Here is an 18,242-nt window from a genome sequence, read left to right as displayed (position 1 = left end):
AAAAAAATAGACTCATTCATTGGTTAAAATTCAGTGTTTACTTTGAAATGGTGGGCATACTTGTGGGTCCATTTGTCACCTACTTAGGGAAACAGCAGGCATGCTCATAAAGTGAGAGCTTGTCTTTTAACATTTTGCTCTCCCATTACTCACTCAGACAGGAATAGCCCCCGCTAATGTATCCTGCATGTGTACGTGACTTACTAATTTATCACCCACACTAGGATACATTGGAGAATTAAATAGGGTCCTATCAATTACTTGTCTAGTATAACAGGCATTGAACCAAGGCTGGTTTATACATGGAACACTATTTAGCTGGTATTTTTTCCCCAATATGGACATACAATTTTTATAAATTGTAATCTATACCATCTTGATATTATCATTAACAAATTAAAGTAATGTTTCACCTAGCAGTATAAGAAACCAATGAAAACATTAAAAATGAGGTGATCGACACTACAAGGTGAGAATCATATATAATTTATTATACAACCAACATCTTGATGATAGATGTAATCACAGGTAATCACAGAGGCCCGTGAGTTAACTAACTTTCATTCTTCCACAATAAGTGCTGGTGAAAGCAGGGATGCCTGGGTGGCTCAGCAGTTGAGCGTCTGCCTTAGGCTCAAGGTGTGATCCTGGGTCTGGAGATTGAGTCCCATATCCGGCTCCCTGCTTCTCCCTCTGTCTGTGTCTCTGCCTTTATCTCTGTGTCTCTCATGAATAAATAAATAAAATATTTAAGAAAAAAGTTTTGGTGAAAATGTTAGAGGTCTCTATGGAAAATGTCTCCACCCTTCTTTTTCATCTCAGGTTTTGTAGCCTTCTTATTTGTGCCATGTCACTAGGTGTTTTTATTGAAATAATATTTATTGAAAAACTACTTTGTAGAAACTCTACCTAGGCATACACAGCTGAACAAGACAGGCCACGGTCCTAGCTCATGCTTTTACAGTAGTCACTCAAAGTTTAGGTCTGATGATTGTATCCACCTATTATAAGGAAGGATTAAAAAGGAATGAAATCTTGCCATTTGCAAAGACATGGATGGACCTAGACAGTATTATACTAAGTGAAATAAGTCAGAGAAAAACAGATACCATATGATTTCACTCATATGTGGAAGTTAAGAAACAAAACAAATGAACATAAGGGGAGAAAAAGAGAGGCAAACTGAGAAACAGACCCTTAACTGTAGAGAACAAACTGAGGGTTACTGCAGGGGAGGTGGGTGTGGGGATGGGTTAAATAGGTGATGGGGTATTAAGAATGACACTAGTGATAAGCACTGGGTGTTGTATATAAGTGATACATTACTAAATTCTGCATCTGAAACTAATATTGCATTGTATGTTAACTAAAATTTAAAGAAATATTTGGAGAAAGAGAAAAAGGATCATTTCTTCTGACAGCAAGAGAGACAGACAAGCACTTAATCATACTTGAATATACTTAAATATATGCTTAATGTTAAATGTATTTCCTACCTCCTTTCCCCAGCCCTTCATAAACTTTTCTTACTTGGATGTACAATTGGACAGAATAGTTCAGAGAATGAGAATTGAATGCAGATGAACGGTCACAAAAGGAATATTGTAGGTCTTAAAAGAATAGGAGTGGTAGTATTTTTGCTGGTTGTTGTCACTGTATGTGAAAAGGTTTACTATTAACAGATCTGGGTCAGTCCCTAATTATTCTTACATCTGTTATGAGAACAGATAAAAGCATTTGCTTCACTTATTCTTTGTCAGTTACCAATTTTTCTCAGCCTGGTAGCCACCTGAAGTCCTAACTTTTTATCTTTCTAGATGCCCTTCACAAAGTTAGTATGTTTTTGCAAGCAATCTTTCTTAATTTACAAAAATTCCTTCTGACATTATGCTGATGACTAGAACTCTTTACAATGAGGTGCAAAGTTTAATTACATAATTGTAACAAAAAGGCTTAATATGGACTGTCACCTAGCTAAATTTTCTTGCAAAGGAAATTAAAATTACTCATCTCATTTAAACAGTGAATATAGAAATCAGGATACATAAATTAAGTTTCAGTTTTAAAAACCTAGATGCCTCTCTTCTTCTTACTCTGCAAAGTTCTAATTTGGCAACCACTTCTTTTTTAATACATATATTCTATCTCTTTAGTATTGATTTTAAGAACTCAGTGGTGTTATCCAAAGCGAATGAGCTGAACTTGAAAATGAAATTAATTGACTCATAGAAGCACATTGTCCTTAATTTCCTCATTAAAACTGATGATATAAAAGGTAAATATAAGATAAGAAAGACCTGAGGAAATTATAAAATTATCTAGACTCACCCCCAAAGAGGATACTGTGGTGAATTTTAGTATTTTTAATATAGTACAACTTGATCTCTTTTATGAAGACCAAGAGTTAAAAAAAAAAAAAATGAAGACCAAGAGTTAAAGTCTTATACTCATATTTACCCATTTATGAAAATATATTCAATAGCTTATTTGGGAAAACATTTAAGATTTAAATTGCTAGATATAAAAGTAAAATTGGTGAGGTAGAAATTGATTATTAAAAATGATACTGGAAATACTGTTTTTTGGGGGAAAGATTTAGTTTAATACTATTTTTTAAGATGGAGAAGATATTTACACAAATATTTAGTTTAAATATTTAAATAGCAAAATGTTAAATTCAGTCAAGTTGAAGTAATGTACAAAATGCTAAAAAACTTGATTTGTGCTAAAACAAATAAATTAGTAAATATTAAATTATTTTTCCATTACTTATTCAAGTAAAAAAAATATATATATATATATATATATTTGAGTCACTCAGTCTGTTAAGAATGTACTCTTCCTGGGATGGCAACCTTAAAAAATATGCCTGGTTATTCCCAAAAACCAGCATCAATTGGAAAATTTTAAATGCTGTGGACATAAAATTATACATGTTTAAAGGAGTTGAGAGTTTGTTTTTTCTCCAGAAAAGATGAAATTTAACTATAAACAAAACAAAGCAAAAACAACTGTAGAGGAATATAATTTAATTGAAAAATAAAAATGAAGCTCTTTAGTTAAATAATTATCTTAATGTTATACTGCTATTACAAGAACTTTCACTGGAATTTAGCTAGGATGAAAATTTTAATAGGGACTTTGATTTTCCACAGTCATTTGTTTGATCACAGAATAAGACAAATGTTAACTAATAGATGAAAGAAAGGTGAAAATAACAAATTAAAGAATTTTATTTATTTATTTTTTTAAAGATTTTATTTATTTATTCATGAGATACACAGAGAGAGAGAGAGAGAGAGAGAGAGAGGTAAAGACACAGGCAGAGGAAGAATCAGGCTCCATGCAGGGAGCCTGATACAGGACTCTATCCTGGGACTCCAGGATCACGCCCTGGGCCAAAGGCAGGTGCTAAACCATTGAGCCACCCAGGGATCCCTAAAAAAAGAATTTTAACATTATTGTAAATGATAAAGATAACTATTTCTTCCTTTCTCAGACTATCAAATACATTCCTGAAATTGAATGTAATTTGGCATTTAAGGCCATAAAATGTGTGAGAAACTATCACTAAGATTTAGTGACTTTGGTAAATGCATTTTTAGCCTGGCAGCCAGAAGTTGATTTAGGAGCAAAGATAACCAGATTATTTTCATAGTTCTTTGGGACTGATTGAACATAAAAGAATTACTTCACTCTTTGAAGATTTTCCATGCATTTTCTAATTTTCTTCATTTAGTTTAAAGCAATGATAGGAATTTAATAATAGACACTGTGTTTCAGAGGTTTAAAAACAAAAGTCCTTCAGAGGGAATAAATACATTAAGGGAAAGGATAACACTGGAAAATATTACAGTTTATCCATACAGACATAGGATACTAGATAGAACAATTTTACAAAATCTATATGTTTAAGAATGGGAAGAAAGGGAGAGGTTGGAAGATGGCAGTGGAGTAGGAGTAGGAGGACCCTATCAATTCATCCTGAATACCCCAGAAATTGCCTTGAATACTGACAGAACAAACGTCACAACTGGAAATAGGTTACATCAAAGAAGTTTGGAAGTACAGAGACAGAGTCAGAGAAAGAAATGGATCTTGGTCATTATGATGGGAAGGGAGGCAAGTCATGGAGAAGGATAAGGAGCAGACTAACTCACATAGGAGTTCATGGCAGTTGGCAACTGGCTTGGAAATGAAGAGAGGCTGAATTCTGTGACTTCTGACAATCAGCAGGGCTTAAAGCCTAGAAGTTTTAAAGGTCAGGGGGCTTGACTGGGATAGAGCCTGGAGGGCATTGTGCTGCTCTTGAAGAAAAGGTAGGGAAAACAGTGGAACATCGAGTATGGAAACAGCCATCTGAAGAGTGCTTAGGGTACACCATGTTGAGGTTATTTGCTCATCTCTGAGCACATCCCAGACAGACAAATTCCATAGAAAGATCCCTCTAGGAACAAAGGAACTGGCCAATAACACTTAATTGCCCCACCTCTTAGCATAAGCACAGTTCCAAGTGTTTTAACAGCACAGCGCCTACACTTGCTACCCAAGTTGCTTACACCAAACCCTCCCCACCCCCACTGACCACCCACCCCCACCATCACCCAATGTTCTGGTGGACCACTGTTCCCAGTCTTGCTTTCCTCAGTCCCAGCATGGCAGCCCCCATCCCCCAGAAGGCTGGCCTAAATCCTTGCTCACACCACATGTGTCTCCTGACATGAAAGTTGTGTATAGCTGTGGTTCTAACTGCAGTGGTAATAGGTCTCATTTCACGAACAGATCAGAGCACACGTAGTTAAATGCACCACATTCAGGCCAGGGGCCAAATGCGGCCTACAACAGGCAAGAGAACTCTGAAGATGACTGATCTGAAATCTAAGTGGTTGAGCACAACAATATAGCACATGCAACACACACTGGAGACAATAACAGAAGCATGAGGCTAAAACAGGGGACATTACACGGCATACTGCAATAGGAGTTCTTCTTCATAAAGTCATTACCCTTAAGAACAGGCAATGTATTGACTTTCCTTAAAGAGCAAAAGAGTCACAGAGACTTAGCCAAAATGAAAAGACAGAAAAAAATCATGCAAATGAAAAAGCAAGACAAGGCCAGAGCCAGATATCTAAGTGAAATAGATATAAGCAACATACCTAATAGAGAAATTAAAGTAATAATTATAAATATGCTAACTGGGGGCACCTGGGTGGCTCAGTCAGTTAGGCACCTGACTCTTGATTTCAGCTCAGTTCATGATCTCAGGGTTGTGATTTGTAGCTCCACATCAGGCTTCAGGTTCAGCAGGGAGTCGGCTTGAGTTTCTCCATCTCCATCTGTCCCTCCTCCTGCTCTCTAAATAAATAAATAAATAAATAAATAAATAATAAACCTTTATTTTTTAAAATATTTTATTTATTTATTCATGAGAGACACAGAGAAGCAGAGATATAGGCAGAGAGAAGCAGTCTACCCACAAGGAGCCCAATCTGGGACTTGATCCCAGGCCTCCAGGATCATGACCGGAACCAAAGGCAGAAAGGAAACCACTGAACCACCCAGGTGCCTAATAAGTAAATCTTTTTTTTAAATAAATAAATCTTTAAAACAATATGAATTGCAATTGAGAGCAGACTGGATGACATCAGTGAGACCACTGACACAGAAGTAAGGAATGAAAGCAGAGATAAAGGGCTCAAAAAATAAAATCAGAAACACACTTGATGGAAGGAATGACAGGCTAGAAGAAGCTGAGGAATTAAGTAATGACCTAGAAGACAGAGTAATGGAAAGTAATCAAGATGAGCAAAAGAGAGAAAAAAAAATATGGAAAGCAATAGACTTCAGAAACTCAGTGACTCCATTAAACATAATAATATTCTTATCATGGGTGTCCCAGAAGAAGCTGAGAAGAGGGGACAGAAAATTTATTTGAATAAATGATAGCTGAAAACTTCCCTAATCTGAGGAAGGGAACAGATATCCAAATCCAGGAGGCACAGAGAACCCCCCAAAATTAATAAAAGCAGATCCACATCAAGACATATTGTAATTAAATTGGCAAAACATAGTAATAAAGAAAACATTTTAAAACAGCAAGACAAGAGAGTTACATACAAGGGAAAACTGATAAGATTATCAAGGAAATTTCAGCAGAAACTTTCCAAGTCAGAAGAGAGTGGCATGATCTATTCAAAGTGTATAAATGGGAAAAATATGAAACCAAGACTACTCTATCCAGCAAGCCTATCATTCAGAATGGAAGGAGAGATTATGAGTTTCCCAGACAACAAAAAGTCAAGGAGTTTATGACCACTAAACCAGACCTGCAACAAATATTAAAGGAGACTATCTGAGTGGAAATGAGAGACCTACAGTGACAATATAAAGATAGGAAACACAAAACAGTAAAAATGAATATTTCTTTAAAAAATCAGTCAAGGAACTCACAAAATATAATGATATAAAATATAAAAATATATATCTATAATATATGTAGAGGAAGAGTAAAGGATGAGTTCAAACTTAAATGACCCTCAACTTAATATAGAATGCTATATGTAGATGTTATATATCATCAACTTAATATAGACCACTATATGTAGAAGATGTTATATAAGAACCTAATGGTAATCATAAGTCAAAAACCACTAATAAATGTATGAAGAATAAAGAGAAAGAAATACAAGTATATCAGTAAAGAAAAGTAGTAAACCATGAAAGAGAGAAAAGAATGGTTCAGAGAAAATCTTCAAAACAACCACAAAATAGATACTAAAGTGACAGTAGCTACATATCTATCAATAATTACTTTGAATGTAAATGGACTAAGCCCTCCAATCAAAAGACATAGGTTGACAGAATGGATTAAAAAATAGCTATATGCTGCCTAAAAGAGACTCATTTAGACTGCAGATTGATACTGAGGTAATAGAGAAATATTTATCATGCAAAAGAATGTCAAAAGAAAGCCAGAATAGCAATATTTATATTAGACAAAATAGAATTTAAAATAGAGACTGTCGTGCACCTTGGTAGCTCAATCAGTTAATTGTCTGCCTTTGGCTCAGACCCACAGGGAAGGAGCCTGCTTCTCCCTCTCTCTCTGCCTACCACTCCACCTGCTTATGACCTCTCTCTCTCTCATTCTCTGTCAAATAAATAAAATTAAAAGTCTTTATTTTTTAAATAAAATAAACTATAAGAGAAAAGAAGGACACTATATAATAAAAAGGGTACATTCCAACATAATAAAAAGGGTACATTCCAACAAGAAGATATAACAAATGTCAATATTTATGCATCCAACATAGGAGCACCCAAATACATAAAACAATTAATAACAAATATAAAGTAACTAACTGACCATAACACAGTAATGTTAAAAGACTTTATCATTCCACTGACATCAAAGTATAGATTATCAAAGCAGAAAATCAACAAGGAAACAATGGCTCTGAATAACACACTGGAGCAGATGGATTTGAGTTATATTCAGAACATTCCATTCTAAAACAGCAGAATACATATTCTTTTCAAGTGCACATAGAAACAAGTCTCAACAAACTCAAGGAGACTAAAGTCAAATCATAATTCTTATCTGACCATAACACTATAAAAGGAGTCAATCACAAGAAAAAGAATGGGAAGAACACAAATACATGGAGGTTAAACTACACGCTACTAAACAATAAATGAGTCTACCAGGAAATAAAAGCAGAAATTAAAAACTATGTGAAAATTCAAACACAAGAGTCGAAAACCTTTGGGATCACCAAAAGTGATTCTAAGAGGAAAAGTTTATAGCAATACAGGTCTACCTCAAGCAAGGAAAATTTCAAACAACCTAACTTTACACCTAAAGGAGATAAAAAATAATAGAACAAAAAATAAAACTTAAAACCAGCAGAAAGAAGGAAATAATGAAGATTAGAGCAAATATATTATATAGAATTTTCAAAATATAATAGAACAGATCATTGAATCCAGGAACTGGGTCTTTGAAAAAAAAATCAATAAAATTTATAAACTTCTAGTCAGATTTATCAAGAAAAAAAGAAGAGTACTCAAAAAGATCACAAAGGAGACAAGAGAATAACAACCAACACCACAGAATTCCAAACAATCATAAGAGAATACTATGAAAAACTATATGCCAACAAATAAGACAACCTAGAAGAAATGAATACATTCCTAGAATCATGTAAACTACCAAAACTGAAACAAAAAGAAATAGAATATTTGAACAGACTGATAACTAGTAAAAAAGTTGAATCAGTAATCAAAAAAAACAAAAACAAAAACAAAAACAAAACAAAACAAAACAAAACAAAACAAAACTCCAAACAAACTAAAGTCCAGGACCAGATGGCTTCAAAGGAGAATCCTACCAAACATTTGAGAAAACAAATTAAAAAGCTAATACCTTTTTGTCTCAAATTATTCCAAAAAATAGAAAAGGAAAGAAAACTTTCAAATTAATTCTCTGAGGCCAGAATTACCCTAATACTAAAACCAAATAAAGTTACCTCTAAAAAAGAAAACTATAGGCCAGTATCTCTGATGAACATGGATGCAAAAATCCTCAAAAAAGAAAAAAAGTAGCAAACCAAATCCAACAGTACATTTTAAAAAAATTATTCAGCATGATCGATTGGGATTTATTCATTGGTTGCAAGGGTGGCTCAATATTTGCAAATCAATCAACCTGATATATTACATCAATCAGAGAAAGGGTAAGAACCATATGAGCATTTCAATAGACACAGCAATCAACATATTCAATGCAATCTCTATCAAAATACCAAGAACATATTTCATAGAGCTTGAACAAACAATCCTAAAATCTGTATGGAACCACAAAAGACCCTGAATAGCCAAAACAATCTTGAAAAGGAAAAGCAAAGCTGGAAGCATCACAGAATTCCAGATTTCAAGCTATATACATGTCTTGTGTCATTAAGACAGTATGGTACCAGCACAAAAATAGACACATAGATCGATGGAACAGAATAGAGAACCCAGAAATGGATTCACAACTATATAATCAACTAATCTATGACAAAGCAGGGAGGAATATCCAAAGGATAAAAGATAGTCTCTTCAACAAATCGTGTTGGGAAAACTGGACAGCCACATGCAGAAGAAAGAAACTGGATCACTTTCTTATACCAGACACAAAATAAATTCAAAATGGATGGAAGATCTAAATATGAGACCAGAACTCATCAAAATCTTGGAGGTGGACACAGGCTGCAACCTCTTTGACTTCTGCTGTGGCAACTTCTCTAGATACATCTCCAGAGGTAAGGGAAACAAAAGCAAAAATAAAGTATTGGGACTTCATCAGGATAAAAAGGTTCTGCACAGCAAAGGAAACAATCAATAAAACTAAAAGGTGACCTTCAGAATGGGAGAAGACACTTACAAATGACATATTGGATAAAGGGTTATCCAAAATATAAAGAACTTTTAAAACTCAACACCCAGCAAACAAATACAATTGAAAAATAAACAGAAGACATAGATATTTCTCCAAAGGAGACACACAGATGGTGAACAGACACATGAAAAGATATTTGTCATCACTTACCATCAAGGAAATGCAAACCAAAATAAAATGAGATAAAAATCTCAGAACTGTCATAATGAGTAAAATCAAAACACAAGAAATACCAGGTGTTGATGAGGGTGTGGAGAAATGTAAACCTTTTGCACTCTTGTTGGGAATGCTAACTGGTGCAGCCACTGTGGAAGACAGTACGGAGGTTCCTTTCAAAAAGTTGAAAATAAAACTACCCTATAATCCAGCAATCACAGTACTGGGTATTTTCCAAAAGAATATAAAAACACTAATTCAAAGGGATATGCACCCCCATGTTTATAGTAGCATTATTTACAAGAGTCAAGACATGGAAACAGCCCTAGAGTCCATCAATTGACGAATGGATAAAGAACATATGACGTATAACATAACATATGTATGTTATCTTATATGTTAGATAAAATATATTAATATATAATACTTCTACATAAAATGTATATACTATTTGTCTTTCTATTGATATATATGTATATATATGTATGTGTGTGTGTATATATATGTGTGTATACACACATACGTATATAGTGTATATACACTATATATAGTTTAGCCATAAAAGACAATGAAGTCTTGGCATTTGCAATAACATGAATGGAGCTAGACAGTATAATTCTAAGTGAAATATATCAGTAGAAGAAAGGAAGATACCATATGTTTCCACTCATTTGTGAGATTTAAGAAACAAAAGAGGAAAAGGAAAAAAAGAAGAAATCAAGAAACTGACTCTTATTTGCAGGGAACAAACTGCTAGTTGCCAGAGGAGAGGGTGTAGGGGATGTTAAATAGATGATGGTGATTAAAGATTGCACTTGTTGTAATGAGCACTGGGTGATGTATGGAATTGTTGAATCACTCTTGTGCACCTGAAAGTAATACAACATTGTATGTTAACTAACTAAAATTAAAATAAATAATTAAAAAATAAGCAAAGTGTAAAAAGCCAAAAAAGAAAGGGAGGGGGATATTACCTGCTAAGTAAACACTTTAAATACATATAGATAATGAGGTGTCTGGGTCACTTGGCCAGTTAAGCATCAGACTCTTGATTTCAGCTCAGATCAAGATCACAGGATCATGAGATCAAGCCCCACCTTGGGCTCTGTGCTCAGCATGAGTCTGCATGAGATTCTCTCTCATCCATTCAAAATGGATGGAAGATCTAAATATGAGACCTTCTGCCTTCTCCTTCTGCCCCTCCCATGTGCACACTCTCTCTCTCTAAAAATAAAGTTTTTAAGTACATATTATTCACTTTACAGATAATATATATTTACACACATATATTTATATTAAATTTATATTTACAAATAAGTAATTTTGTTTATTATGTGATTACATAATAAATTTATATTAGGGGATGCCTAGGTGGCTCAGTGGTTGAGCATCTGCCTTCAACTCATGGTGTGATCCTGGGGTCCTGGAATCGAGTCTCACATCAGGCTCCCTGCGTGGAACCTGCTTCTCCCTCTGCCTATGTCTCTGCCTCTCTCTCTCTGTGTTTCTCTCATGAATAAATAAATAAAATCTTACAAATAGTAATAATAAATTTCTATTATATTACATTATATGCATATTTATATATTATTCATATATTCTACATAAATGTAATTTTTCTTCATTCCAAAATAGTATATTATACCTAGGCATATTTTTTTTCTCAAAGCTTTATTTGGGGATGTGGTAGACCTATGACATTGCATAAGTTTGTGTACAATATAATGATTTCATACACGTGTATTTTGTAAAACAATTGCTATAATAAATTTTGTTAACACATCCAACACCTCTCATGTAGTTGGAATATTTGTATGTGAGTGGTGAGAAGTTTTAATATTTACTCTCTTAGCAACTTCCCAATACATAAGAATATTGTTAATATAGTCACTCTGATATATATTATGTTACATCTTCAAAATTTATTCATCTTATAACTGGTGGTGTGTACTCTTTGAAAAACTTTGCCCATTTTCCCACCACCCCGCAAGGCAACACCAATCTGCTATTTCTTTGGATTTTATGGTGGTTTTTTGTTTTGTTTTGTTTTGTTTTAGATTCAACACATACGTGAGATCATACAGTTTTTGCCTTTCTTTGACTTCTTTCACTTAACATAATGCAATCAAAGTTCATCTATGTTATCTCAAATGACAGTTTTTTTTTTTTTTTTTTTTTTTTTTATGGCAGAATTACATATGTGGTATATCAGATTTTTTTTCCATTGCAAATACTGTCTTTTTCTTTTTTGGGGTGGGGGGAAGGTTGTGTATTCCCACTTGTTTATTTTGCTGTTGGGATCATATGCATGAAATAACTGCCGAGACCAAAGTTAATGATTTTTTTTCTTGTTTTCTTCTAGGATTTTTTGGTTTTCAGTCTTTATTTAATCTTTAATCCACTTGCTAGTGGTAGAAGTAATGCTGGCCTCATAAAATGATTTTAAGAGTGTTCCTTTCTCTTTAATTTTTTGGGAGATATTGAGAATTGATATCAGTTCTTAAAAGTTTGTTAACATTCATGAATGAATTTATCTGGTCTTGGTAAATTCTTTTTTGGGAGGTTTTTTTGATTACTGACTCCATCTCCTTCTCTCTATTTTTCTGTTCAAATTTTTAATTTCTTTATGATTCAGACTTGGTCAATTAATGTTTGTTAGAATATATCCATTTCTTTTATGTTTTTCAATTCGTTTGTATATAATTATTCATAGTAGTCTATTATGATCTTTTTTATTTGTATGGTATAAGTTGTAATATCTCCTTTTTCATTCATAATTTAATATATTTGGGCTTCTTTCCCTCTACCCTTGTTTGTTCTAGCTAAACATTTGTCAAGTTTAGTTATCTTTTCATGGAACCAAATCTTATTTTTGTTCATCTCTTTTATTGTTTTTCTATTTTCTATTTCATTTATTTCTATTATAATTTATTATTTCTCTCCTTTTGCTAACATTTGTCTAGTTTATTCTTCTAGTTCCTTGAAATATAAAGTAAGGTTGTGTGAGATATGTTTTTTTCTTGATATATGCATTTAGCACCATACACTTACCCCTTAGAACTGGTTTTGCATCTATATTTTAGCATGTTTTTTTTCATTTTCATTTATCTCAAGATTTTTTAAATTTCTCTTTTGATATATATTTTTATCTATTTTTGTATTGTCTAATTTCCATATATTTATAAATTTTCTAGTTTTCCTATTATTGATACGTAGCTTCACATCATTGTGGTCAGTAATAATACTTCATATAATTTCATTTTTCTTGACTTTAACTTGTTTTGTAGCCTAATATATGCCCTTTCTGCCGCTGTTGTATGGAATATTCTGTTAGATCCATTTGGTTTATAGTTTGATTCAAATCTGCTCTTTTTTATAGATTCCCTGAATGGACCTATTCATTGTTTAGAGTGGGGCACTAATGACCCCCAAGTATTATTGTATTGCTTTTTATTTCTCCCTTTTGCTCTTTTAGCATTTGCTTTATGTATATGGGTACTATAATGTTAGGCGCATAAATATTTACAGCTGCTATATCTTCTTGATGGATTGATCCCTTTATCATTATGTAATAACTATCTTTGTCTCTTTTGACCATTTTTTGGTTAAAGTTTATTTTGTCTGATGTAGCTGCCCTACTATCCTTTGGTTACCAATCAATTGAAATATATTTTTCCATCACGTCACTCTGTCTACATGTGTTCTTAAAGCTAAGTTAAGTCTCTTGTAGGAAGTATATAATTGGATAAATTATAATATTTTTCCTTGTGAATTCATCACTGCCCTTTCAAAAATCATTAAATTTCTTTATACCAGGTAGAATAAGATATAACACAAATAAAATGTTACTGATTTCTTTGTAGTAGCTCAAAAAGGATGAGTGAAAAAGAAATAGCAATGGAAGGAGAAGGTCACAAAATCAAGAAAACTTCAGATTTATAAGATCCTGTACTTCAAAGCTTTATGATAATATTTCTGTTGTGTCAGTCAGTTAACATTGCACCAATACTTCCCCTATTGAAGTATAAATTAAAAAACAAAAATAAAGTGGAATATTATGGGATTGGAAATTCAAATATGTAGGTTTTTGTCCTAGCCTTATGAAAATCAAGGTATATAAACTCAAATAGACAAAACTTCTTAGTTGTCTTGTTATCTGAAGTGTGCAACAGAATATAAGATTTATTCCACCAAGGCTGTTGAGATTTCAAATAAAATGAATTAAATAAGGTAATGTTTTTGAACACATTTGAATAATGGTAGAATTTATATGTATGGTAAAATCGTATTCCTCACACACACAAAGAGAGAAATAGAAAGAGATGGATTAACCTTTATCCCTATTATTAATATCTTTATTATATAAATGGAAAAACATGCCTATACATTCTTACACAGTTTATAAAAACTGATAAATGCTTAAAATAAATATAGAGTCACCAGAGAATATAGATGTTGAGTTGTAGGTATAAGGCATGATTTAGGAATAGTTTATTTGAAAGAGAGGAGTTTAAAATACTTAAAGCAGCAAAAGAAGTAGGATATCTAAAAGAAATAATTATCTACCCTAAGAAATGTAGCTAGTAAAATAATAAATCAGCATTTAAAGTTGTTTTTAAAACTTCTTCATACTATCAATCAAGATCAGTCTCCCTTTATAAAAAAAGAAAAGCCTTAAGGAAAGCATCATCAAATATATTTGGCATACGAGATGTTAAAGCAGTTGGTTAGAATTATAAAATTTTTATGAATATGTATTTTGTGTCAATCAAATAAAAGTCACAAAACTTTGATACTGCAAAATTTGCCTCTTGCTGATGTAACATATACTGACATGTGATGCAAAAAAAAAAAAAAAAAAAGAAAGAAAGAAAAAGATTGCTTTCCTTTTTATGGACAATTCTCTTGATTTTCTTGCTTCTTTTTACTGTCATTGTGAAACTACTTCATCATTGTCTTAATTTCACTCTTTGCTTACCAAAATTATGCTTTCACAGGCTTATTGAAGTTCAACGTCAGTTCAAGTTTAGTTTTCTAATATATGCTAGTTAATTAGTTCACTGTCAACAATAAGATAGATGTTCACTTTCAACTGCATGTCTGTATATCCCCACCCCCTGGCACCTCACTCACTTTCAAAAGAAATAATATAAATGCTGAATTGTTTGCCATGTTCAATTTTTATATATATACTTGGCAGTCAAGTATAGGAGAAATTGATGCTATTTTCTATATTTATGTTATTAGCAATATATAAACAATTATTGTTTACTACAATAAATATTAATTTTCTTACAGAAATATGAGCTATATATTTTGTAGGATAAGGGCAAATGTAATACAGTTGATAGATATTTCAAATTTGAAAAAATCCTCAGAAAATGAGATTAGTCTCACTTCTAGAGAGAGGAAACTTTTGATAAGTGTGTTAGGCAAGTTATGCCACTGTGATTAACCCCCCACAAACTCACAGGTGCATACACACACACTTCAGAGGCCTAAAACAACAGAAGATAATTTCTGTCATCACATGCCAGCTGCAGCTCTGTTCCTCATTCTCATTCGTTTCAGGAATAATACTTTGAATATTGAATCTACAGAGAGCAGCTAGCCATCCTAGTTTGCAGAGGACTTGAGTGCCTTGATTGGACATAGTAAATTCAATACTAACAAACTAAAGTCCCATGCAAGCAATTGAATTGATCTCCTAAATGCCCTCTACCACAATAGTTTAACCCATTTCATGGATGAAGGTTGAAATTTATGATTGCTGAAATCTATTCCCAGACTGCCGCAGATTTTCTAACAAATATTTGTTACCTAATACATGAATTCATTGAAGAGTATTAAAGCTAAGAATTATTTTTAAAGCATTAATTCCAAGTGTTAATTTGGGGAGGTTAAAAAATAAAATAGGTAAGTGAGCATTTTCACATAAACGTTTTCTAATCTTCATGGAATGAAATAAAATTGATGGAGAAAAACTAGTATTACCATATCTGAGATCACTGTAGAACTTTAGATAACTTAATGGCAGAGAGGACCATTCATTCTACTGGAATTTAGCCTCAATGTAAAAGAGAGGCCACTTTAGAGAAACTGAATATTTTCAAAGACATTGATTGGGTCAGACAATTTACGCTGTATCCTCAAGTCTTTCTATTTAAGTTTATGAGAATTAAGAAAATAGTGTTTAAATAGGCAGGCAGTATTATATTAGTAACCATTATATTAGTCACCATGTCCACATGAATTCAAAATGACTAATTTTCCTTAATTTATTAATGAATTAATAATATTTCAGATTATTCCTTATCTTTAATATTGATTCCAGTTATATGGCCATTTATTAAGTAACATAGAGACTTATACTTTAAGATTCATACTTTGTCTAGCTATTAGGACACTGTATTGTGAATCCAGGTAAAAGGTCATCATTGCTTGAAACAATGAGTACAAAGATCATTTAATGTAGTAATTACAATAAAGTAAATTTCAGATGTTTGTGATTTAGCTGATTTTCTCTTCGCCAATTTAGAGGAATTTGCTCATTGAAAGCTTAGAGAAGTGGATATTAAAGTAAGGTATGCTCTAAACAGAATATATAATACTAGTCTGTTCTCAAGGTTTTAAAATTATCTTATCAGTTTATGTCATTCTAGAACTTCAGTAAAGTAGCATGTATTAAAGCTTAATGATGACTTGAGTATGACTTGCAATTGTTTAAACTTTATTAATTTCATAGTGGATGTAACCAGGTATAAATTCTGTCTTTAAAAATACCAGGGATTGGGATGCCTGGGTGGCTCAGGGTTGAGAGTCTGCCTTTGGCTCAGGGTGTGACCCCAGAGTCCCAGGATAGAGTCTCGCATTGGGCTCCCTGCGTGGAGCCTGCTTCTCCCTATGCCTGTGTCCCTGCCTCTCTCTCTGTGTGTCTCTCATGAATAATTAAATAAAATCCTTTAAAAAATACTAGGGATTACCATAGACAAATCATAATATTATAAAATAAGCCCTGATTATATTAAAATATTTATAATGATATACAAGTTTTTAAAAACCCAACAGATTTGAATAGTACCTTGACATTTTATTGTGTTAATCCTATTGGTTCACCTATGCTTCAAACAGTGTATCTCAGGACGCCCGGGTGGCTCAACATCAAGTTGAGCTTCTGTCTTTGGCTCAGGACATGATTCTGGGATCCAGGATCAAGTACCACATAGGGCTCCCTGTGGGGAGCCTGCTTCTCCCTCTGCCTATGTCTCTGCCTCTCTCTCTGTGTCTCTCATGAAAAAATAAATAAAATCTTTTAAAAGTGTATCTCTTACTTTTAGTTCGTTATATAGGTACATATACATACATATATACACACATACATATATGTTATATAGGTACATACACACACATATATGTGTGTGTGTGTGTATGTCTTAAGAGTCACAGACATTGTGACTCTTAAGAGGAAAAGCCCACTTAACTTAGGTCTGAGTGGAAGCTGAACATGTAGGTCTCAGAAAATGGATGATCAGTATATTCTTTCTGCCAATTGGTTTTCTTCTGGGAATATGTGAGTGCTGAGTGGAGCATCTCTTGGAACTATGACATGACTTCAGTTAGGGGAGCAGCCCTGGGCTTCTCTGGAGGCACTGACTGGCCTGGTGCTCTGGGTCTCATGTCTCATTCATGAATAATCATTGGAGGGGCAGCTCTGAGCTAGCGCACACACTGGGTCATATACAAAGTTCTGGTGTCAGAGCATTTGGCATACTTGTTCTAAATCCATCTGATCCCTGGCATTTGGCCAGAGTACCTCAAGGTGCCCTACTGCTCAGGAACTCCTTTTGGCTCCAGTGGAATCCCTAGATAGTCATTGTGTCTGTTCTATTCTCAGGCTGTGTGTTCAACAGGACAAAAACCCAGGTTAATACACAGCTAGGAAACGTAACTTATCTCATGTATGTATCCCAGAAAATAGGCTAAGGGACTGTTGTAGATTGAGGAATGAGTTAATCTAGCCAAAAGAATATCATGTAGGCATTTTGAACATGAACATAATGAAAGATGATGCAGAGGGATGCCTGAGTGGCTCAGTGGTTAAGCATCTACCTTCGGCTCAGGGCGTGATCCTGGGATCCCAGGATTGAGTCCCCATCAGGCTCCCTACATGGAGCCTGCTTCCCCCTCTGCCTATGTTTCTGCCTCTGTGTGTGTGTCTCTTATGAATAAATAAATAAAATCTAAAAAAAAATGATGCAGAAAAAGAAGTTAAAAGGAATAAAAGAAATAAGTAGTATATAAGGTATGTCATAAACTTTAATTGGTACTTTTAGAAATTAGCTGTATATTTATAAGCAAAACACTTAAAAACATATTTCAATAAGGTGTACATCATTTTTTATTGTTTCCCTTTCTAGTATGTATGCACTTTAGAGTATACAAAATACTCATGTTGGTTTCTGAAGAATGTTTGCCTAATTCATCTGTACCCCTGCTATTGTGGAACTATCAGTCATATTTGCCAAGCTAACGCCTATCATCATCTTCAATTTAAATATGTGTGGCAACTGGGATTCAAAGGTAATCCAATTTTTTAAAAAAATATACCTGAATCACTTAAAAATTTATTAGGTAAGTATTT

The 18,242-nt window shown here is 33.4% G+C and overlaps 1 protein-coding gene across 1 annotated transcript in view; it reads left to right on the top strand.

The window, feature by feature from the left end:
* EYS (eyes shut homolog) overlaps positions 1 to 18,242 on the top strand; it is a 1,522,493-nt gene that overhangs the window by 123,780 nt on the left and 1,380,471 nt on the right. The window contains exon 6 of the mRNA XM_025419151.3: positions 18,019 to 18,181. Coding sequence (XP_025274936.3) covers positions 18,019 to 18,181 — 163 coding nt within the window. The remainder of the gene's footprint in view (positions 1 to 18,018; positions 18,182 to 18,242) is intronic.

This window comes from Canis lupus, chromosome 12 (assembly GCF_003254725.2).
Source record: "Canis lupus dingo isolate Sandy chromosome 12, ASM325472v2, whole genome shotgun sequence".
Taxonomy (NCBI): domain Eukaryota; kingdom Metazoa; phylum Chordata; class Mammalia; order Carnivora; family Canidae; genus Canis; species Canis lupus.
Note: the sequence above shows the minus strand (reverse complement) of the source record. Positions and strands in the feature narration are given on the sequence as shown.